Source organism: Paroedura picta, chromosome 17 (genome assembly GCF_049243985.1).
Source record: "Paroedura picta isolate Pp20150507F chromosome 17, Ppicta_v3.0, whole genome shotgun sequence".
NCBI classification, from domain to species: domain Eukaryota; kingdom Metazoa; phylum Chordata; class Lepidosauria; order Squamata; family Gekkonidae; genus Paroedura; species Paroedura picta.
Genome location: NC_135385.1, coordinates 18091757 through 18116251, shown reverse-complemented (window position 1 = coordinate 18116251; position 24495 = coordinate 18091757). Strand labels below are relative to the sequence as shown.

At 48.4% G+C, this 24495-nt stretch overlaps 1 protein-coding gene and 1 long non-coding RNA gene across 2 annotated transcripts in view; one reads left to right on the top strand and one right to left on the bottom strand.

Moving 5' to 3' along the window:
• SHISA9 (shisa family member 9) overlaps window positions 1–18526 on the bottom strand; it is a 208397-nt gene extending 189871 nt beyond the window's left edge. Inside the window, exons 1-2 of the mRNA XM_077316458.1 lie at window positions 17683–18526; window positions 5721–5848 (exon numbers count right to left, since the gene is read on the bottom strand). Coding sequence (XP_077172573.1) covers window positions 5721–5848; window positions 17683–18197 — 643 coding nt within the window. The 5' untranslated portion in view covers window positions 18198–18526. The remainder of the gene's footprint in view (window positions 1–5720; window positions 5849–17682) is intronic.
• LOC143827140 (uncharacterized) overlaps window positions 18111–24495 on the top strand; it is a 7071-nt gene continuing 686 nt past the window's right edge. The window contains exons 1-3 of the long non-coding RNA XR_013227199.1: window positions 18111–18164; window positions 22345–22526; window positions 23209–24495. The exon at window positions 23209–24495 is cut by the window's right edge and continues 686 nt beyond it. This is a non-coding gene — a long non-coding RNA (uncharacterized LOC143827140). The remainder of the gene's footprint in view (window positions 18165–22344; window positions 22527–23208) is intronic.

Here is a 24495-nt window from a genome sequence, read left to right as displayed (position 1 = left end):
AGCATTTTAACAGGGTTTTTTTAAATCTCTGAGTTGAAACCAGGGCTGATTCTGCACATACTTTGTTTTTCCATTGTGGGCCCTGCTGAATTCAGATCGATTTAAACTCGGGTCTTCCTCTATCAACTCCCCCCCCCATTGAAACAGAAAGTGTTCTGCACTTGATTGGGGAAGCTCAGAACTGGGTGACCTTGGGCTGGATGACCTTGGGCAGTGATATCAGGGCTCTCTCAGTCTCACCCACCTCACAGGGTGTCTGTTGTGGGGAGAGGAAAGGGAAGGTGCTTTGAGACTCCTTTGGGTAGAGAAAAGCGGCATATAAGAACCAAATCTTCTTCTTCTTCTTCAGTAGTCTCAGGGCTCTCTCAGCCCCACCTCCCTCACAGGGTGTCTGTTGTGGGGAGAGGAAAGGGAAGGCCATTGGAAGCCCCTTTGAGACTCCTTCAGGTAGAGAAAAGCGGCATATAAGAACCAACTCTTCTTCTTCTTTAGTAATATCAGGGCTCTCTCAGCCTCACCCACCTCACAGGGTGTCTGTGGTGGGGAGAGGAATGGGAAGGCGACTGTAAGCCGCTTTGAGACTCCTTTGGGTAGAGAAAAATGGCATATAAGAACCAAATCTTCTTCTTCTTCAGTAGTCTCAGGGCTCTCTCAGCCTCCCCTCCCTCACAGGGTGTCTGTGGTGGGGAGAGGAAAGGGAAGGCCATTGGAAGCCCCTTTGAGACTCCTTCAGGTAGAGAAAAGCGGCATATAAGAACCAACTCTTCTTCTTCTTCTTCTTCTTCTTCTTCTTCTTCTTCTTCTTCTTCTTCTTCTTCTTCTTCTTCTTCTTCTTCTTCTTCTTTCCTCTCCCCATAACAGACAGGCTGAGAGAACCCTGATATTCCTGCTCGGTCAGAACAGCTTTCTCAGTGATGTGGCGAGCCCAAGGTCACCCAGTTGCATGTGGGGGAGTGCGAAATCAAACCCGGCTCGCCATATTAGAAGTCCGCGCTCCTAACCACTACACCCAGCAAACATCCCCGAAAAGAAATGGTAATGTACCAAACAAAACTAAGTCCCCTTTGGCTACAGATGCGCTGGGACACCTTTTGCCCTTGTGTGTTCCGGGGAGATGATAAACAACAGTACTAGCAATGTAAGGCAATGTTATCCATAACCTACCTGCTACATGTACGTTCATACTTGTGGAAGAACCAGACACAATAAACTATCGAGCCAGACAAGGTCAGTGCTGTCTTCTCTGACGGGTGGCAGTTCTCCAATTTCTCAGGTAGATGCCTTTCACATCACCTTTTTCTTTTTAATCTGGAGATGCTGTGCATCGTGCCTGTCACTTCCTGAGAGTAAAGCAGACGCTCTGCTTGGTCTGTTTTGCCTGGAGAGAAGACGACTAAGGGGTGATAGGACAGACATCTCCAAGTCCTTGAAGGGCTGTCACAGAGGATGGAGCAGAGTTGTTTTCGGTCGCCCCAGAGGGTCAGACCAGATCCAATGGGGTGAAATTAATTCACAAGAAATTTCAGCTAAACATCCGGAAGAAGTTCCTGACAGTCAGAGCGGTTCCTCAGTAGAATAGGTTTTCTTGGGAGGTGGTGGGTTCTCCATCTTTGGACAATTTTAAGCAAAGGCTACTGAGAGAAAAGGGGGTCCCAGTCTGTTTTTCATCCACAATCAAGATATAGAAGGATCTACATATGTTCCAAACTCTGCATATTCATCCCATCAATCCCGTCCACGCAACATAAAACTAGAAATTCTTATATCTGTCTCCTGTTGTATTGTGGGATAATAATGCAGCCATCCTTCCGTTAGAAAATATCCATCTTATGGCCAAATGAAATGGTGCATGAGAAATCCTGCAGAGGATAGCCCGGTGTTTTAATAGGACTAAAAACATGTGAGGTTCAGATTAGGTCAAGGCTAGAAGGAGGGATTTAAATCTTTCCCTCCCAAAATTGCACACTGAAAACTAGTGTGAACCGTAATAGGGAAACCAATAAGTACTTACTTGCATTGCATCTATCCCAACCTCTAATCGCCACCACCGCATTATAGCTAATAGGAGCTTAGGGAAATTTCCACGAGAAACATCACAGGAAAAGATGAATTCCTCTCCCCCAATATCAGGCCTCACATCCAATTTGCCCTCCCTCAAATCAGCCTGAAAGTAAACAGTGCAAGAGCCATGCAAAGTTTGAAATCCTCACCCACAAGTCATGAAACTTGCAATGTTCCACCGTGGTTCTAACTCTTTGCAAACTATTTTTTCCTAGGTCAAGGACAATAAGATATATCATGCCACTCGTAGCAGGAATGCTGACTCCCCTGGGAATCCAATGGAAAGTTGGGGAAGTATGATTAATCAAATGTGCCAATCCACCATCTGAATCCTACGGTATGGTTGCACACTGCCGCGTGAAAATTACTAAAAGGAAATGTTCTTTGGGAAAGGTGAAAGGGAATCAAGGTTTTTCAGCCAAAGACTCTGCCAGTTAATTGTATCCTAGCTAATTAGCAATAGGCTACGGTAGGCTACAGACCAGTAGCTAGATGGCCTGACGTTATTTAACATTAAAAGCAGTGTTTGGTCGAAGAGGAGGTAACAGGTAGTTTGTAACGTAGAAGGGCAGCCGGCTTATAATGAGCAGCCCATTCCAGGAAATTAATTAGGGGTCAAAAGTGTAGAAGCTACTGAGCATGCTTAATAAAGGGTTATGCATAGGACAGCACACCCCTAAATAATTATAATCTCATTTTAATGCACAGGTGATGATGTCACTATGATGTCACTGGCATTCTGAGGATATCAGAACTCTGCGGCTGGGTAGGGGGATGGAAATAGGCTGGACTGCCCAGCCCTAGAGAAGGTGATTTTCTCCCAGGACAGACAACTTCTCCAACTATATTGCAATAAAATTCTTTTATTATTTCACCAACACGTCGTCTGCCTTTGTCTGACTCTCTTTATTGTAGGCAGAACCGTATTTTTCTAACAGCTTTTCTAAGTCCCGGAGCCGGTTCCGGGAGCGGCGGGAAATAAATCGAAGTAATAATCATAAAAACAACACCTAACCACTTTAAATCAACCAATTTGTTAATCTGAGATAAGTGCAAACACAGCCCAAGACAGAAAATGAGATAATAATTATTTTATTTTTCTGGCTCGGGTTGGCATATCCATAGATTCAAGTAGGAGCAATAACATTATTTGACATAGGGATGTTCCTAATTTCCTCTCCAATAGGAATCCTTAGTCCAATACTATGTTTCTACCAGAGATCTTTGTGTTATGGAACAGATCTGCTTATGTATTATTTACATAGATTTTCTGTTGAAGTTTCCTGCACTGGGTGTAGAGGAGGGGGGCACACACAATATCTTTGAACATTGTATACACATCAGAATGCATATAAGCATCATTGAAGAATACACTGGACATGTACCAACACTAATGATTCACAGTAATTTCAGTGGATCAGCAGAAGGATGTGGGATGGAAACACTTCACATAGCAAACCTACAAGATCAATATACAATGCAACAAGTTAAATTTATACAATCCCGGCTCACAGGACGTACTATCCTGGACCAAACCAATATCCAGGACCACCTCCAGCAGCTACAACAGTATAACTTCAAAAGCTCCAAAATTAGAAGAAAAGCTGGTCCTCTATACCAGGGGTAGTCACAACCTGTGGCCCTCCAGATGTTCATGGACCACGATTTCCATGAGCCCCTGCCAGTCCATGAACATCTGGAGGGCCACAGGTTGACTACCCCTGCTCTATAGTACTTTAAGATTGGCTTCATTAAAGATTTCTTATCCTGGACACAAACAGCCTTAAAGAAACTGCCCAAGAAAACTCAGGGAGACATGAGCTAAAGAAGAAGAAGGAACAGCATCTGAAGAAGTCACAAAATGCAAATGAATACGAATTGCAATAAGCATTTGTCCATGTGCAATGTGCCTGTAAAATTAATCAAAACTGCAATTTTCTGTTAAGGGATACAGCACACTGATGGTCTAACGACGCCCCGACTCCATTTAAAAGGTTGCTTACAATATTCTTAGCACTTCTAACTTTTCAAGAGAAGCTAGGGTGGAAAATTGAAATCTAAACCCAACTACACCCACCCCTGCTGTTCCATACAATGGACCCAGCTGAACACCCCAAGCAAGAATAGAAATTAGAATAGAAATAGGGGGGCAGGAGCCGCAGATAATATATTATTATTTAGGATTGGGATGACTCTTTAACACAGGTGATTCTTAAGCTACTTTTTTCAGGTATAAAATACTTTTTTTTTTTGGTTTGAAAAGAATAACTCATCTTTCTCTTTCTGAAAACTGTGGTTAGAAACTTTATCCTGCTTCCACGTGTCACTTGAACACCAGAACTTAAATGTCCAAAAAAAACTAAAAGAAAACCAACATGAGACTTGAACACTGAGTTTATATAATCATGTAAATAATTTTCCTCAGGCAGAATGCTGCTTTTATCTCAGAAACAGAGGCATCCAATCAAGACCAGAGCCAGGGACCGGAAACTTAAAGTGATTTTCCCAGGGCATCCAAGGTGAGGGAGAACAGGGATATCCACCTATTCCATTACTCACTCAGCAACTGAACCGAATAACACAAATAGTTCACCTTCAAAAGCACGCTGGCGGTAACTTTTTTTTTTTTTTATAATTCACAGGAAATTCTGCAACACCGCGGCCTGTTCCACAAATGGCTGTGCATGTGACTGTGATATCATCAAAACAATCAAACATCGCAGGATGAGTAAAATTCATTTTCGCAGTTTTCACTTCACTGTTTCTGTCATTATCGAGCCTGATTGTCTCGTGCGACAGGGATAAATAAATCATACCTGCCGTTTGTACATCGACATTGTGAAATAGGATACAGATGTAGCAGGCAATGAGACACTGAATACATGTGAAAAATGATGCTGTGAACATGCTCTTTGCTCGGTCTAAAGCCAGCCTGTACGCAATCATGAAAACCATAGTCAACAATTCTACACAGTGGTTAGCATGCGGCTTATTTCCTACCCTCCCTCTGCTGAAAAAGACAAACGCTTTCTAGTCTAGACTCATAAAGCATGTTTTATTATCAATTTGACGGGGGACTATCTGACCACAAATACAGAACATCCTCCTTCCTTAGTCCAATGTATACACCAAAACACCCTTATCTGCAACCTAAGGGACATTTTGATATTATTTCAACTTTGGCCAACCCCACGAGGACAATTTAGAACACTATCATTTTATAACTTTGCAGAGGGTACTGTGTCCGGTCAGCTCTGCTTTACCAAAATCTACAAACCTATAGGCACTTACTTCTGACCCACTGAAAGCAAAACTGTCTTCTGAGTTCACACATATAGGATTCAGGCTGCACAGCTATTCTTTCTACTGCCCACTGAGATGAACCCTGGAATCCAAAATAAACCATTAGATGATGGAATGAGCAGGAATGTTTCTATTAAATGGGGAAAAAAAATAAAAGTGGTGGAGTGAGGTGGACAATTATTCAAACATCAGTGATGAATTCCACATTCTACAGGCATTTGACCACTTCCTGTAGAAACTCTATTGAGTTCAAAGACCAGAAAATAAAACAATACATTTCTAAAGAACCTTGAGCAGCCATAAAACCATCTCAAGCAAAGCACTGAGAGGAAAAAAAACCAGACACAACTACTCACGTAAGTTATTGGCCGGTGGCCGGTTTTCCATGTTCTCGTAATGTTGCACGTGGACGACGATGTTGAGATCTCGCTCCATATGATCCGTCGTGCAGGGCGCTTCTGGCCTCATCACATCCGCAAGAGCTCTAAAAGTATTGGCGGGAGAGAGAGAGATTTTGGGGTCAGCCTCAGTCGGACCTCTGCAACTCAACTTGGAGAAGCTGGGGTTGTAAATCTGATGACATGGAGACTATGGCTCCATTCAAGCTTCAGTCGGCACGCAAACAAAATGCGGTTTTTAATTAAAGGCAGGAATAAAGAAGTATAGAACCGGGAGTTCATATCCTCTTCCTGCCACCAAGTGTGCTAGGCGATTGTGGAACCGTCATGCATTCTTTTCTCTCCCCCTCCGTCATCTACGTCAAAGCACCGCTGCAAGGAGAAATTCAGGGATAATGAGATTGTAAGCCGCTTTAAATCTTCACGGTGCAAAACCGTGAGGTAAAAAAAAAAACTAAATAAATACGTTTATGACATAGGACTATGTTTCTCTCTCTCTCACGCACACACACAAAACCTGACCTACCTGACAGGATTGTTGAGAGGATAAAATTGAACCGAGAAACACAACGCCGGCCTTGGGCTGGCTGACCAGCCATTCTGTCAGCTTAACCTCCTAGGGGAATGACGGGATGAAAATGTACAAACTGTAAAAATGCACTAAATAAATAAAGTCACTTTAATCTCTGAGCCTTGCATGCTTTCTGGGGATGGAGGCAGGTAGCAAAATGTGTGGGCCAAGGTGTGATGCGTGCGTTCGGCTCCCTTATTTATTTTATTTCCCCTGCCTTTCTCTCCGGCGAGGACCGAAAGCCGCTGACATTGTTCCTCCTCCGTTTTATCCTCTCAGTAACCCTGTGAGGTAACTTAAGAGGCTCTGGGGAGTTGCTTTCCCTCATAACAAGAAACGTTCCCAGATATTCTTAGGCCCTCACAAACATGGCCGCTCTTCTGCCAACCAGCTGCTCCGGAAAACACCTCAGTTTTTTCACCTTTCCGACTTCTCTTTTCCTCCCCTCCTTCCCCAGGACTCAAGAGCCCTTTCTATTATATTACCAGGCAGCACCTGGCCAAAACTCTCCCCGAAAATCACTTCAGCCGGGCTCCATCCTGCAGGAGGAAAGTAGCCTGTCAGAAATGCCAATAGCAAGTGAAGTTTTCCTGGGAGTTTGTTATTATTTGGGGAAATTGGCAACGTTTTGGAAATCTACAAAAAAGCAAAATGCCTCAGGGTCACTTTGAAGAGTCCATGGTGCTATTTATTTGTTTATTTATTTTGTCTGCATCCCTAGCAGGAAGAAGAGTTGTGTTTTAGGCTGCTCACAAAACAAACTGAGGCGGTTTTTTTGTTAAATTCAAAGGGGGTTGTTGTATAAATGACTGTGAATGGAAATAATGAGGGGGGGGGAGAAACACAATGTAACTCAGCAGGAATTTTTAGGATATCAGCCAGAAAAGGAAGAGTTGGTGCTTTTATGCTTCTTTTTTCTACCAGAAGGAGTCTCAAAGCAGCTTACAGTCGCCTTCCGTTTCCTCTCCCGACAACAGACACCCTGTGAGGGAGGGGAGGCTGAGAGAGCCCTGATATTCCTGAAGAAGCAGAAGAGTTGGTTCTTATATGCCGCTTTTCTCTACCCGAAGGAGTCTCAAAGTGGCGTACATTCGCCTTCCCTTTCCTCTCCCCACAACAGACACCCTGCAAAGTGGGGGAGGCTGTCAGAGCCCTGATGTTACTGCTCTGTGAGAACAGCACTATCAGGGCCTTGACTAGCTCAAGGTCACCCAGCTGGCTGCATGTGGAGGAGGAGCAGGGAATCAAACCCGGCTTGCCAGATTAGCAATCAGCGCTCCTAACCACTATACCAAGCAATAGAAACGGAAAATATATGTTTGTGGCTTCGCCTGCAATCCTAAAAAAATGTTCTGAGGGTAATAAAATGGAAGTTACTTCTGAATAGGCCTGGTCAGATTGTTTCCTTAGTTGCAGAAGGGTATCTTAGATAGCCAGGGTGAGAAAGCAGGATATGAGGATCACTGTACAGCTTGGTCCATTGCAAGATTTGGGGTTGTCAGATCTGGGCCTGGGAAATTCCTGAAGGCTTAGGAATGGGCTGCTGTTTCCTCCGCCCACTTAAGCCGCCATTTTCTCTCAGGGAACGGATCTCTACAGATGTAATTTCAGGAATCCTCCAGGCCTCACCTGACAACTCTCAAATCTTTTTTTAAAGTCATCTAAGCAGTCTTTCACCACAGCATGTGGGGATGAATTCCCAAATTAATTAAGCACGGCCTGAACTGAGGTGCAACTTTTTGTGTGTTGAATTTCCTGCCCATCACAGAATCATAGAATCAAAGAGTTGGAAGGGGCCACACAGGCCATCTAGTCCAACCCCCTGCTCAACGTAGGATCAGCCCTAAGCATCCTAAAGCATCCAAGAAAAGTGTGCATCCAACCTTTGCTTGAAGACTGCCAGTGAGGGGGAGCTCACCACCTCCTTAGGCAGCCTATTCCACTGCTGAACTACTCTGACTGTGAAAATTTTTCCTGATATCTAGCCCATATTGTTGTACTTGTAGTTTAAACCCATTACTGCGTGTCCTCTCCTCCGCAGCCAACAGGAACAGCATCCTGCCCTCCTCCAAGTGACAACCTTTCAAATACTTAAAGAGGGCTATCATGTCCCCTCTCAACCTCGTTTTCTCCAGGCTGAATAACACATGCTTGTCCTTGGGGGCCAGCTGTAGCCTGGGAAATTCCCTCTAAAGACCCCATTTTCTCCAAGGTAACTGATCTCTGTAGTTTGCAAATCAGCTGTAATGCAAGGAGAACTCCAGGCCCCAGCAGGAGGTTGGCAAGCCTAGCTGTTCCATTATGGGATGCACCGTAATATTATAGGACGGGGGAGAAAAACTACGCTCTCCATTTCTTCCACACAGTTTTGCTTCTATGTCCATCGTCAGTTTTTCTAATCCATGAAAGACCAAATCACGCAGAGGTGGCTTATTCCAGGTCAGACCATCTGTCCCCTTGACTTGCTGCTTGGCTGCATTGGCTTGTGGAGTCTCTCCTACCCCTTTTTTGGGTAGTAGTTAGGAGTGCGGACTTCTAATCTGGCATGCCAGGTTCGATTCTGCGCTCCCCCACATGCAGCCAATTGGGTGACCTTGGGCTCCCCACAGCCCTGATAAAGCTGTTCTGACCAGGCAGTGATATCAGGGCTCTCTCAGCCTCACCCACCCCACAGGGTGTCTGTTGTGGGGAGAGGAAGGGGAAGGCGACTATAAGCCGCTTTGAGACTCCTTCAGGTAGGGAAAAGCAGCATATAAGAACCAACTCTTCTTCTTCTTCTTCTTCTAGTGATTCTGGGTATTAAGCATGGAGCCTTCTGTGTGCTTTGCTACTGATCTATGCTTCACTCCTTGAGATGCTCCAAATGCCTCATATTTGGAAGGAATTTTTCCCCCCTAGTCACTTTTTTGGAGAATTATTTTTGCTATAGCACCTCATCTATGGAATGCTCTGTCCATGGTACCAAACCTCTTCCACTTCAGACAATCCAAAAACAGCTCATATAGACCAAATGGATGCTTATTTTGATCTTTCTGACATTCACTTATTTTGATCTCTGGCCTTTTATGCGGACGGTGGTTTATCGTTCTTTTATGATGCTTTACGCTTACACGTGATTTTACACCACCTGTATTTGCTGCTTTGTTTTTTCCATGCGGTTTTACACTTTTTTAAATTGTCTTCTATGTTTTATCTAGGACTGCCTTAGACATTTATTTTTTGAGAGTGTCGTTATAAATATTTTAAACAAGCCCGGGGCCTGCAAGGAATTGTGGGAAGGGGGAAATCTGATAAATCCCACCACCACCAGGGGTGAGTCTGCAGCCTATCGCTCAAGAGCCGAATATGGTTCAGTGGGAAACCAAATATGGCTTTAAAAAAAAAGAAACAGAAATCGTACATAGGTAGGTAGGTAGGTAGGATCCTAGAATAACCCATGTGTGGAGGGAAAACTAGGCAAACGTCTTCATGACGCTTTATCACACGGGAAACAATATCAGCAGACAGTAATCCCACTGCACACCATGCACAGATGTATGCCAGTGTGCTAAAGCGATTGTACAGGTGCTCCTGTGTATATTTATTACAACTTCCTAAACACAGATTTGCAATGAGTGTTTGGAGTGCGGAAACATTATGGACTATTAATCAACATGGCGGTTATCAGCCATCCGAAATTTCTGTTATGCAGACCGGCTTTATCAGACTGTCACGTCGAGGTCCACTTGATCCGAATTTTGGCTCCGTTTGCCTTTTTAATTATAAAAACCCTTGAACAGGGTTCTCGACTGCCCTCAACGCTCTGGCACAGTTTTCGAGCTGCTTTTTGTTTGTTTGTGCGTTATTTTTGGGGGGGGAGTTAATTTACAGATTCATACTTTCTCACAGAATCTCCGGAGCGTTGGAACTATCTTCTGTCTACTTTGGCTCCTTTTTGTGAGTTACGCAGAGGCCATTTTACAATTGCATCCAGCGATAAATCCTTCTCATGTTGGAAAAATGCCCGATCATTAAACTACACCAAGGCCACCAATTTCTCTGGACCCTTCTCTGCGGAGTTAATTGTATAACTGCTAATCAAGCCCCACTGGATGCTCTTGATATCCAAGCAGTGGAAGGGATTTTCGGGCCAGATTCTCCTCTCAAACTGCTGGAAGTCTTCCTTTGATACACACGCCTCCGTGTCTAGCTAATTACACACGATATTCAGTGATTCTTGACTGTGGGCAGCGTTGTGTCATTAAAATGTTGGACAGATTTCTGATCACACGGTTCCTCTGTTTTGTCTTGGGTTTGTTTTTTAGGAGCTTGCTTGATGTGGCAAAAGGATATTTGTAAGGGGAGGTAGCCACGATGACTCTTCCTTGAATTTCAGTGGGAAATGGGGAGTGTAACAGAAGTGGGAAAGTAAAATCTGATATTCCAGTCTCACAACTGCAGGTTGATTGACTGATTGAATTTATTGACTGCCACTTCCAGTCCAAACTGGCTCGTGGCGATTAACAATAAAACCCCAGTAAAATAACAATAAAACACAATGATAAAAACCCCGACAGCGTAATCCCTCCGTCTTCCCTGTCAACCAACCAGTCCGGTGTGGACCGAAAACATCCACCCCCCTGTACTCCCCGCCCAGCCAGCCTCGGAGGAAAGGGGGCAGCTCCTGCCCTAGATGTACCAGGCATCCTGAGGAGGGACCCCAGATCTTCCACGGCGTGGCCTCAACCAAATTCCTGGCGAAAGGGTTCCGTGTTGCAGGCCAATATTTAGCCAATATAGGTTGGGAGAGGAATCTATATAGCTAGCAAAGGTTTAAACAAGCTGTGTATGTTAAATAGGGAGGAAAATATTGCCATCATTCAGCTTAGAGACATTAAAAGAATCCAGCAGGGCTTGGTTAGCTGAGTAATCCATAGAAAGGCACACACATACCCTGTCAGGATTCTCTCGATACAGGAAAGCTGCCACCCTGACAAAACAAAACAGAAACCGAGACTGCAAATATGATATAAGAATGCAGGAGACATCTCTCCACATTAGGAGGTGGAAAGGAAAATAAATGTGAATTGCAAATATTACGTTCACGATGCTCCAATAAATGGAGGAGATCATTTAGCGGAGTGAAAGGAACCAAATCACAGATAAGCACAGGAAGAATTGCACAGGACCAGACCAGTATTTTCTCCAGCATTCTGTTCCTCCATAGAGTTAATCCAGAAGCTCCTACGAAGAGAGCAGAGAGGCCAAGGACTCCCTCTGTTATTGCCCACCAGAAGTGGGAAAGGCCAGACTGGCCAGGGATTTTGGAGTTATTTTGGGGGGCATTATCTGGACATGGAATTGGGGTCACTGTGGGTGGGCAGGTAGCTGTGAGTTTCCTGCATTCTGCAGGGGGTTGGACTAGATGACCCTGGAGGTCCCTTCCAACTCTGTGATTCTATGACCTTCAGCAGCCAACGCAATAAGAAAACTCACAGCTTAGTTTTGTTAGCTGTGACAGCGCATCAGATCCTCATCCGATATGACCCACTTCAGAGTTATCAGCATAGTCAGCCAGTGTGGTGTAGCCATGAGGAAGCAGGTCGAAGGCTTGGAAGGCCCAGATTCAAATGCCCACTTTCTTTTGGTTTACACATGAGGATGCAAACACAGGATTGAATCTTGGTCCTGGGAGGAAGAGGAAGAGGAAGAGGAAGAGGAGGAAGAAGAAGAAGAAGAAGAAGAAGAAGAAGAAGAAGAAGAAGAAGAAGAAGAAGAAGAAGAAGAAGAAGAAGAAGAAAGGACAGTTTGAGATACTTGGGAAGGAAGGGAGGAAGGAAGGAAGGAAGGAAAGAAGAAGAAGAAGAAGAAGAGGAAGAGGAAGAAGAAGAAGAAGAAGAAGAAGAAGAAGAAGAAGAAGAAGAAGAAGAAGAAGAAGAAGAAAGGACAGTTTGAGATACTTGGGAAGGAAGGGAGGAAGGAAGGAAGGAAGGAAAGAAGAAGAAGAAGAAGAAGAAGAAGAAGAAGAAGAAGAAGAAGAAGAAGAAGAAGAAGAAGAAGAAGAAGAAGAAGAAGAAGAAGAAAGGACAGTTTGAGATACTTGGGAAGGAAGGGAGGAAGGAAGGAAGGAAGGAAAGAAGAAGAAGAAGAAGAAGAAGAGGAAGAGGAAGAGGAAGAAGAAGAAGAAGAAGAAGAAGAAGAAGAAGAAGAAGAAGAAGAAGAAGAAGAAGAAGAAGAAGAAGAAGAAGAAGAAGAAACAGGACAACTACAACCAAGTGGGCACCCTGCAAAACGCCGTATAATTAAATGAGAGATTGCACATATTTGGGGGTGATAGCCCAACCCATTCAGATCTCTCTCAGAATCAATTACCTGGCACTTAATTTATCTTGCAAGGAACTCTTTTAGGGCAGGTCAAGAGGAACTTCCAGCAACCTGGCACAGGTGGGGAACCGCTTACAGCCTGTCCTAGTGTCCCCTTCATCCTCAGTATCAAAGCGGTGGTATCCTAGCTTAGTACTTAGTGAAATAGGCAGCCTGTCTAGGCCGTACCATATCAGGCTGCATGTGGACCTGCATGTGCGTATTGGGGAGAAAGCCAGCGACCTCTGATTTTCCATATGCAGGGAAGTCTTGCATTTGCTGAAGTAGGTGACTCTCCCACCTTCAGTCTGACATGGTACAGTCCAGGCATGGGCTAACCATCTCTGTGAGAACAAAGTCTGGAAGGCAAAAAGGGGTATCCCATTTGCTCTCCAGCTTGGTGTAGGGGTTAAGAGTGGCGGCCTCTAATCTGGAGAGCCGGGTTTGATTCCCCGCTCCTCCACATGCAGCCAGTTGAGCCCATCACAGTTCTCTTGGAGCTGTTCCCACAGAGCTGTACTCTCACAGCTCTCTCAGACCCACCTCCCTCACAGGGTCTCTGTTGTGGGAAGGGAAGGTGACTGTAAGCAGCTGTGAGACTCCTTCGGGTAGAGAAAAGCAGCATATGAGAACCAACTCTTCTTCTTCTTCAGTAATCTCAGGGCTCTCTCAGCCTCACCTCCCTCACAGGGTCCCTGTTGTGGGGAGAGGAAGGGAAGGCGACTGTAAGCCCCTTTGAGCCTCCTTTGGGCATTGAAAAGCGTGGCATGAAAACCAACTCTTCTTCTTCTTCTTCCTCCTCCACAATACAAAGGAATTTAGCAGTGCAATCTGAAACAGAGCTACACCCTTCTTAATTAATTGGAGTCGATGGGCATGAAAGGGCATAACCCTGTTTAGGGTTACTCTACAGTAAAAGATTGAGCCACAAGTTAAGAGATCTCTGGTTTAACTCCGCAGAAAGTAGGATGGGCCCAAGCTAGCCTGAGCGCTTCAGAGCCCAGAAGGAGGGCCAGCCCTTGTTCGCCCTTGGGAGACCTCCAAGCATTACAAGAGTCACCGTACAGAGGCGAGCAATGGCAAACCACTGAATATCTCCTTCCTTGAAATCCCACTTCCAGCTGACTTTGCCCTGCAGTACTGACTGACTCAACAGAGTTCCTGTAACTATCACTGATACAAAAGTGTAGTGTATGACTTACTTTGAATTATATTAAAAACACCAGCTAATCTTAAGAGCAGAAAGAGCTCCTTGGGTTGAAACGCTTATTGTACTGAAGTCTTTTTGCTAGTTGTGGTGGGTTGGATCCTGTTGGGTGAGGATTTCTTTGCTCCAGAGGGCAACAAAAATGTTTGTTTTCCCCTCCCAAGCAAGCGCCTTCCTCCACCGCAAAACCCTTCATTTAGCAGAAGAGAATCTCAGGGTTCTATCCGACAAACAGTCGGCTTCTCATTCCACCGTCAGTTTCGCACGCACAGACACAAGAGAATCCCAACCCTTTGCACGGCGTCCTTAAAAAACGTCACGGCTCGAAGTCTCGTAGGGATAAAGAAGAGTGCGCTGCCATTCAGAGAGCATGAACTGAGCACACAGATAGCTCCTTTGTGAGCGCGGAGCAAAGAGTTTCAACCAGAGAGAAGCCTGAAGGCTCGGATATTCCATCCCCTCTCCGTTTCCGAGGCTAACTGAACTCACCAGAGCCGTCACGAAACTTCAGATAAGCCAAAGGGATTTAATTCTTTAAATGTAACGGTTGCCTGTGTAGTTTTCACTTGGGAACAGCCAGGAAGACGTTTGCGAAGACATGATGGAAGATTTTATACGATCTGAAGAGAAACCAGATAATGACTGAAGGGTTCAGAAGGGGAGGGGGCTCCTCCTCGCCGCTCTTGGAGTAGCTGCAGGATGCGCGGCGCAAAAGCACAGCTTTGTGTCAAAAGATCATGCGCGGCTGCCCCGCGGAAAGGGCAGCATAAAGGAACGAGGCGAGTCCACCGACATGAGGTGTTTTCTCGGGCTTCCTCAGGAATGACTCCAGCAGCCCAGATGCGTTAGCAGCAGGGGAAGTCGAGATCTAGAAGATGAGGCAATGCACTCACTGCAGCAGCTGGGAAAATGATCGATGCTCTCTCTACAGGGCCACCAAATATCCAGTCACGTGCATCGACGAACCCTGGGCGCCGTGCGCTCCTTCACCGGTTCTTCTCGGTCTCTCTGTCGTCATCTCCCCCCCCTCTCCCATGCCGAATCTGAAATGGGAAGCTCCCCCTTGCCCCGAGGAGCTTGGTGCCCTGCAAAATCCCAGCCGTGTCACCTGGGCTACAACAATGACTAAGAGGAGGTCTACGGGGAAGTCAGTCCCATTTCAGTCGGGGGGGGGGTGTAATTATGAGAGTGTAATTAAGAGAGTCAATGCACCCCCTCCCCCAAAAAAAGGCAACCTCCCCCTCCCGGAGCAATGTACAGTTTAAAATTTGGCGGTGGGGCGAGGACAGAAGGAACGCGGAGGAGGGGGGAAATGCGAGGAAAGAGTCTATTTATTCATTTCTTTACTTATTATATTTATAATAACCGCCATGTTGGGCCGGCTAGCAACCAAGTTTAAAACACAACAACTTAAAAACAGTTTAAGCCAGGGGTAGTCAAACTGCGGCCCTCCAGATGTCCATGGACTACCATTCCCAGAAGCCCCTGCCAGCGAATGCTGGCAGGGGCTCCTGGGAATGGTAGTCCATGGACATCTGGAGGGCCGCAGTTTGACTTCCCCTGGTTTAAGCCAATGCCCCACCCACCCACCCACTGCAGTACCCCTGTTATAGAATGCGAAGTAAAGTGTTAGACAAGGTCTTAGGTGATGCGGCTTGAGTCCCGGCGTAGCTGTGCGACTCTACAGGTGACCTTGGGCCATTCCCTCCCTGCCATCCTAGCCTGCCTTGCAGTGAAGGGCAACTCCCGCAAGGCTGTCCTGAGTTCTTCGGATAGACAGAGGAGAGGAGCCCAACAACCAGAATGTGTACATTCACCAGGCCTTGGTGGGGGTTGGAGGAAAAGATTGGGACGGAGGGATTACTGGGAGAGTAATGATGGGATTACTGGGAAAGTTGGAAGAAAAGACTGGGATGGAGGGATTTGGGAAGGGAAAGTTAGCACCCATCTAGATACATCCTGGGGAGAAATTCCCGGCTTCGGGGGCAACCAGGGAGTTGGTTGCCTGTGCTTCTCTATAGAAAACCTTCTCCTGAAAGGGAATCTCTGCAGGATCTGTAGATGCCATCGCTCTAACTGAACCAAGCACAGAACATTCTGCTTCCACGTCCCATAGTCTCCTTGGCTCCTGGATTCAGACTCACCTGTCATTCTACCTGCCTGCAGACAGTCCCTAGAAACAGCAGGAGAGAAAGGAATGGAAGACTGCTGAGAAGGTCTTGTTGGCCTTCCTTAAATAAGTAGAATGGGCTCCTCAAAGCTGTTGGGAGCGGGGGGGGGGGCTTGTGTCTCTGCTCCCCCAATTTACCGTAGCTCCCAGGTGATCTGCTCACAGAAGGCGGCCGGGTGGCCTGCGAATATCTGAGCCCTGCTTTTCTCCCTTGGTAGTAAAAATGATCACCCATCAGCCTGTTTTATAAATAGCAAATAATTGCCAGTGAAAGAACTGGTGATGCATTCGGAAACCTATTTTGGGTATCTCGGTACAGGGGGAGGCTGTTAATCAGCAAGCAGGCAGGCTGTGGGGCCAGGAAGGTAGACCAGGTGTGCAGTCCAGGGAGGGAGAGGAGCAAGGGAGCCTCTGAGTTACCCTTTTCTTCAGGGAACACCAGTCCGGCGTTCGGTCGATCGAAAGTCTTCCTGCAAGCGCCCTGCTCCTCTGAAAAGTTCCCTGCCCAGGTCCCCGGAATCCATTGAACTGAGCTATTTGCCGGTTTAACAATTGTTTTTATTTTATCCGCAAATGTCCTCCCCCATCTGTGTTGTTTTCATGTGTCGGGGATTAGCATAATGAATCAGACAGACTGAAAACTTGACAAATGGGCTTTGATTCCCTACTGGTGCCACAATCTGGGGAAAGGGGGAAAGGGGGGGGAAGGTGTTTTAAGAACTTCCAGGGGAGAGAGCCAAACTGGGGGGGATTCCCACACCGACTGTCGGCCTGCGGATGGCTGGGGCACGACCTCCCGGCCTCCCTTGGGTGACAGAAGAGGTCTTTGCTCTAAAAGAGCAGCCACTCGATCGATGCCGAACATGAACCACACACACAAACATGCATGCGCACACAGACGTTCACCACATGCTAGGCCACATTTTACTTATGGGGGGGAGTGTGTTTCAGGCTGGAGCTGCCTTGGTTACACGAAATCAGGAGCTTTTACGAGAAGCGCATATTTAGACGCAAGCTTCGATGCGGTGGTCCTTCTTCCAATTACACTGGCTCATGGTTTGTTTGGTTTTTTAAATAATTCATGCTCGGGTTCGGATCCATTTCACGGCGGCTCGCCCGCTTCCCAGAGGGAGCCCAAAAGAGACGGACGAGAGGGAGGTGTGTGTTTACCCGTGCCTCTGCGGAGAAGTTTGCCCCACGCCCGGCGGCTTTCAACAGTTGGAAGGCAGGCGCACACCTGGCCAGTCCCAGCCCAGCGTGGTGCTTGCTGGTGCCAGCCTGTGCACTTCTGTGATATATGCGTGTGTGTCGAAAGAGCGAGAGGACGGGAGCAGTCTCCTCGCCCTGGGGACCTGCTTGGCCGTCGCTGCAGAAGAAATGTGGCGACTCCCCGGGCAACCATCTGCCAATGCGCCAAAGGAGCATCACTCTGTCTTGCTCAGTCTCCAGGGTGGGTGTGTGTGCAGGGGAGGATCTAGGTGAGTAGGTGTGGGTGTGGAGGGGATCGAGGTGGTCAGGTGTGTGTCTGGGAGGGGGATCTAGGTGAGTAGGGGTGGGGGATCTAGGTGGGCAGGTGTGTGTGCGGGGGGGGGGATCTAGGTGGGTCGGGAGGGGGGAGGCGGCGCCTTACCTGGACATATGTTCCCGCTGGGGCCGGTGCGCCTTCTCCAGCCCCAGCTTGGTGAAGATGCCCACGAGCACCATGACGGCCACCACGCCGCAGATGATGTAGACGATGAGGTTGGTCTTGTCGCGGGTGGGGTCGTGCGAGGCGTCGACGGGCCGCAGGGGCGGCTTGCCGGCGCTCACCCAGCGCGGCTTGTGGTAGTTGGTGCAGATGTCCTGGTCGAGGCGGCCCTTGGAGTACTTGCAGCAGAAGCGGAAGCCGCAGGTGCCGCAGCAGAAGGGGTACTCGCGCACGCTGCAGTTGAACGACGGGTCCCACTGGCCCATCACGTCGAAGTAGCCGCGGCACTCCTCCGGGCTCGGCGGCGGCGCCTCCGACGGCTCGCCCGGCGCCGAGCTCTGGTTGCCCCCCGACAGCATCACGATGCTTCCCACGTGCGGAATGCCGCGCTCCTGCGCCCGCACCGCCGCCAGACCCGCCGCCAGGTAGCCCACCAGCAGCCGCGCCAAGCCCGCCATCGCCGCCGCCGCAGTCCCGCCGATGCGCCGATGCGCCGCACATGCAGCACGGGCGACGCCGCCCCCCGCCGCCGCTCAGCCCGCGCCCGGGCCCCGCGCCCAGCCGCCGCCGCCGACCATGCGGAGGACGAGCGCAGGCAGCCCAGCCCCGGCAGCGCAGCGCAGCGCAGCGGCGGCACTTGTGGAGCCAGCCGCGGAGGGAGGGAGGCTGGGAGGGAGGGAAGTGGGTGGCGCTGGAGGCGGCGGCGGAGGGAAGGAGGGAGGGAGGGAGGGAGGCGGACGTCCTCCGGCCCGCGGGGCGCCCTCGCCGGAGGGAACGAGCGAGCGAGCGATCAGCTGGAGGCCGCCGGGGAAAGGCGACCGAGCAACGCGCCCGCCTGCCTGCCTGGCTGCCTCTCGGCTGAGCAGCTCCCCCTGTCTGGAGAGGAGCGCCGCAACTAGTTCCCCGCCAGGGGAAACTCTCCTCCGGACCACGCCCACGCGTGTCCGTCCTGCGAACCTAGCCACGCCCCTCGGCTCTGGCCGCGGACCAGGCTCAAACATCTCCCCCCCCCTCCTACAATCTCCAGGTAGGGCGCAAGTCCTCTGGCCGGAGGTGACCTTTGGTGGGAGCTGCAGGGGCGACAGCCCAAGGAGAGGGATCCCGCATGTGTCTCCCCAGGTCCTTGTAACTCTTGATCGGCGCAGGAAGGTGATCCCAAGCCATAGAATTGTAGGGTTGGAAGGAACCTCCAGGGACTTCTAGTCTTGTCCTGAAATTTCACTGGGGGGGGGGGACGACGACCCAGAAAACTCCAGCTTATATACACCAAAAGGGATCACGTCGGCCACGCACCACTTCTTGGATCCCGGAGCAGGGATCCTTGGAGCAGTATAGTTAGAACCCATTGGTGACCGATCCAACCTTGGACCATAGGCTCGGGCCTCCGAACACAACACTGTACTCAAGGAAAGGGGCTGGGCATGCGTGGAGGAGATCTGGCCCTTTTCTCCTTTGGGCGGGCCAGCCCTACACAGCAGGGCCACCTCGGGTGGGATTTGGGCTGCTGGGTGACCCTTCCCTTCCTTGGTTGGAATAAAGCAGCCCCAGAAGGCTTGGTGAGTTTTTATCAAGCAACGATAATCCTTGGGATAGAGACTGGTGGGGGTGGAAGATTGAGCCCAGGGGGCACTTAAAGGACCAACAAAGTTGTATTCCAGGTGCAAGGTTACGTGTGCGCACTGACTTCCTCATGCCACTGTATACACCTTGAGCAATCGAGCAGCTAGCTACCGGACAGGGCCCAGAGGCGGTCACCCCTTTCACTAAACAGAGGGGGGCAGGCTCCTGAGGTCATGCTTGGGAGAGGAGAGAGAGGAGCATTTAAGAATACTCGTATTGCGGAAGAGAGGAGCATTTAAGAATACTCGTATTGCGGAAGAGAGGAGCATTTAAGAATACTCGTAGAGGAGCATTTAAGAATACTCGTATTGCGGAAGAATGCTCGTATTGCGGAAGGGAGGCGTTGAGAAGGGAAGAGAGGATGGCTCGCCTAAGGCAACCGAGGGAATTGACGGTCACAGTGAAACAGCAGCTCACATCCCCAACCACAACGCCAAGTCAGGCTTTTCAGCAATAAGGCCAAACAAAACAACGTCTCCCCTTCTCGCACAGCCTGCCAGAGAATATATCCTGCTCACCTTCCTGTTTATTTCTCTTGGATAAACAGTTCTTAAAAAGTCGCTTTATCTCCTGTACGGCAGCCGACCGGCAATCCAGAGGATGCGTTTGCATTACGGAGCTTAAGAGGGGGGGGGGGGGCGGGGACAGAAAAGCTACTTATCGGAAGAGCGGTTTGAGCTCCAACAATGTCCGACATTCATGGCGTTCCTTAACTCTTCTCCGTCCCTCAGCGGATTAAAACCTGGAGATGGAACAGCTTTCTAAGCAGAAAGGCGCCATCCTGATAAACCGAATGCAGAAAGCCCAGGAGATCCCAGCAAAGCAAGCTTCGAAAAGCTTGGCTTTTGTTGTTATTAGTTGCGAAGTCATGTCCGACCCATCGCGACCCCATGGACCAAGATCCTCCAGGCCTTCCTGACCTCTACCATTCCCTGGAGTCCATTCCTGCTCGTCCCCAGTAGCATATTGGACACCTTCCGACCTGAGGGGCTCATCCTCCGGCGTCATATCATTTTGCCTTTTGGAACTGTCCATAGAGTTTTCATGGCAAAGATACTGGAGTGGCTTGCCATTTCCTTCTCCAGTGGATCACCTTTTGTCAGAGCTCTCAGCTATGACCTGTCCGTCTTGGGTGGCCCCTTCACTGAGCTACGCAAGCCCCTTCGCCATGACAAGGCAGTGATCCTTGAAGGAGGAAGGTGGCTTTATAACCTGTCAATTGAGCACAGTTTGTACTAACTAGTCTGTTGTGGCGTCTGGATTTTCAAACCACAGTTTCAGTTGGGCTCTCCCTCACACGCAGATGGAGATGTGCCTCATTAATAGAGCATCTATTTTGCACGCAGAAGGTCTCAAGCATTTCCCAGCATCGGCAGTGAAAAGAACCATGGAGCAGGACATGTGAAATACCTACTCCTAGGAAGGCCGAGCGTCAAAGAATTGAGGCTTTTGAACTCTGGTGCTGGAGAAGACTCTTGTGAGTCCCTTGGACTGCAAGGCGAACCAACCGGTCAGTCCTAGAGGAGATCAGCCCTGACTGCTCTTTAGAAGGCCAGATCCTGAAGATGAAGCTCAAATACTTTGGCCCCCTCATGAGAAGGAAGGACTCCCTGGAGAAGAGCCTGATGCTGGGAGCGATCGAGGGCAAACGAAGAAGGGGGCGACAGAGAGTTTGGTGGCTGGATGGAGTCACTGAAGCAGACGGTGCAAACTTAAATGGACTCCGGGGAATGGTAGAGGACAGGAAGGCCTGGAGGATCATTGTCCATGGGGTCGCGATGGGTCGGACACGACTTCGCACATAACAACAACTAAGGACACTAGAGAGCAGCTGCCCGTAGATATAGTAAAGAGTTTGACAGTCTAGTTGTCTGACTCAGCATAATGCAGATTCGTGTGTGAGGAGGTGAAAAGCAGGCAAAAATGAACAAGGCATGATGCACAACGCAGGACACTGGTACATTGGTGGCAGAAACCATTGTTTACACAAACCTGTTTCTCATGATGTTTGAATGTGGTCCAGAGTTTGACAGTTACGCCCTGGACTGGTAAATTCCTCCTGCATGTGGTTTGCAAAAATCTCCAAAAAAAAGAAACTGACAAAAAGGGTTGGGAAATAAGCTACGTTTGTTTATTCTTTTACTCTTATTTACCAAAGATTAACCCTTCTCCCTATTATAATAGATATTAGGATAGATATTCATTATGGTTTTGTTATTGTAACAATATATAATGTGAACATGGCAAAAGGTGTATATAACATAATGTTAATATGTAAAGAAGGCAATAATGCAATGCTCCATAGACCTTTCTCTTTATTGAATGTAGTTTATGAAATCTTCACCACCGTAATGGAAGAAAGATTAAGAAAACGCATACCAAATTTAATACATACTGACTAAACAGGCTTTGTACCAAAGAGCCACATGAAAAATAATATATGATTGATGACAGATGCAATTGAATTTGTGAATAAGGGCCAGAGGGGGAGGGGGGGAGAAAGCAGCATTTTGATTTTGGGAAGCAGAAAAAAAAGCGTTTGATAACATAACACACCCTTTTCTGCTGCTCAGGACCAACCTAAAGCATCCAGGAGAAGGATCCGTCCAGCCGCTTCTTGAAGACAGCCAGAGAGGGGGAGATCACCACCTCCTTAGGCAGGCCGTTCACTTCTGAACTATTCTGACTGTGAAAACATTTTTTCCTGGTATCCAATATCACTGTCCACGTAGTTAACCCCATCCCTGCAGGTCCTCTCCTCTGCTGCCAACAGGAACCTTTCCCTGCCCTCCTCTAAGTGACAACCTTTCAAAGACTTCAAGAGAGCAACCCTGTCCCCTCTCAACTTCCACTTCTCCACGTCCCTCGGCCTTTCCTCAAAGGGCTTGGTCCCCAGGTCCCGGACTTTCCTTGTCACTGGGATTCTCTCTCCTCTCCCAACTGTCTAAGGTGTTACCAGTTTGATCGTCTTTGTTGTTGTTTCAGAGAAGGGAACCGAGGGCTGTATTTAACGGCCCATGACTGCCGTCTGATTCCATGGAGGAGACGGAGTCTCACTTTGCTGACCTGGGGCAGCCACTGCCTTTCAGCCTAACCAACCTCACTGAACGGTGCCTTGCACATCACCTTGAGATCTTCAGAAGACAAGTAGAATAAAAATGTTACAGGTCAGTGAATCTTGGAGGGGCGGGGGAGAGAAAGATGGCAGACGCGGTTTCCGCACCAGAGACTCTGCGCTGGGCTGTAGGCGGAGTTTGAGCCAGGGCAGGTTGCCCCGCCTCTTCCTGCTCCCGTACGGGGGAGCATTTGGCCTGGTGTACTTCGTCCGCCCCAGACTTGTGCTCCCCCATGGGAGCCGAGGCAGCCAAGTTCCCAGTGCGGAAACGGTCAGAGCCGGCCTTGTGATATTGTACGCCTGCTTTCCTATGCCCCCAACTTGCAAATTCCTGCTGCAAAAGTGGAGTTTCACTGTAATGAGAGGTAAGGTCAAATGAATTCGACGTGTTGGGCTTGGCACCACTGCCTGGTAATACAAAAAGGGCTGTTTCGAAATAGGGGGGAAAAAGACCCACAATGATGACTCATTCGCATCTGGTTCATCACCTCTGCAATTCAGCGTCTCGTTGCTGAGCGAGACCTCGTGGCACCAGCTGCCTGTGGTAAGTGTGGGTCAGGCTGCTGTCCGTATTTATTTCCTTGGGGATGTATAAAACACATATCGTGCATCAAGGACAGAGGAGAGATTTTGCCGAAAATGTGATGTTGGATTCATGTCACGCTGGGTGAAGTCATTTGTAGACTTGTGTTACTGAGTGCTGAAGAAGGTGTGTCCCCTTGCTTTTCACACAGACCCATGTGAAGGAGGAAGAGGAAGAAGAATTCATAGAATCATAGAGTTGGAAGGGATCTCGTGGGTCATCTAGTCCAGCCCCCTGCACTATGCAGGACACGTTCATCGTTCATCGGCTGTAACCTTCCCAGAATCAGCCTCTCCATCAAATGGCTCTCCAGCCTCTGTTTAAAAATCTCCAAAGATGGAGAACTCATCACCTCCCGAGGAAGCCTGTTCCACTGAGGAACTGCTCTGACTGTCAGTAACTTCTTCCGGATGTTTAGATGGAATTTCTTCTGAATTAATTTCATCCCATTCATTCTGGTCTGTCCCTCTGGGGTAATAGAGAACAACTCTGCTCCATCCTCTACATAGCAGCCCTTTAAATACTTGAAGATGGTTATCAGATAAATAAATATGCCTTCAGCCCAAGCAGGCTCCTGAACGCCCAGCCAGTTGTTCTCTGCCATTTCCGTTTGTCGAAGACGTGCACAGAGAACGTCAGGAAGCTTCCTCCACCAATCATTCAGGTGCAGCGGATGAACAATAAGGTGAGTCTAGAGGGCAACGCAGACGTCCCGAAACTGGAGAGGACTGTGGTGCTGCTGATTGCCCCGCTCGGCCTCCTCTTTAAAATAGACTGGGAAGGACACCAGTGATTTCCACAAAACATTCTGAAAGCCGGACAGATATTCCTGGCTGGTGGCGAGAAGCAAAACAGAGAGCTTTCAGGCCAGGAGGAAATGACCAGCTCAGTTCCCATTCGGCCATCCTCCCCTTTAATATTTCATCCGTCGAGCCAAGCACCTCAGTTTGGTGTCGTGGTTAGGAGTGCGGACTTCTAATCTGGCATGCCGGGTTCAATTCTGCTCTCCCCCACATGCAACCATCTGGGTGGCCTTGGGCTCGCCACGGCACTGATAAAACTGTTCTGACCGAGCAGTGATATCAGGACTCTCTTAGCCTCACCCACCCCACAGGGTGTCTGTTGTGGGGAGAGGAATGGGAAGGCGACTGTAAGCCGCTTTGAGCCTCCTTCGGGAAGGGAAAAGCGGCATATAAGAACCAATTCTTCTTCTTCTTCTTCTTCTTCTTCTTCTTCTTCTTCTTCATCCCAACTTATTCTGACACATAATACTGCACTGCTAGTAGAGTCAGGTTTGACCCTGGTCGAGGCAAGCTTATGGTCAGCTGCAGTATTGTATTGGCTAAGGCTGACCTTCTTTCCTTGACACATTTACTGCTCCATGGGTACAGGCCATTAACAGGAAGTTAGGATTTTATGGTCTATCCCGACGATTTCT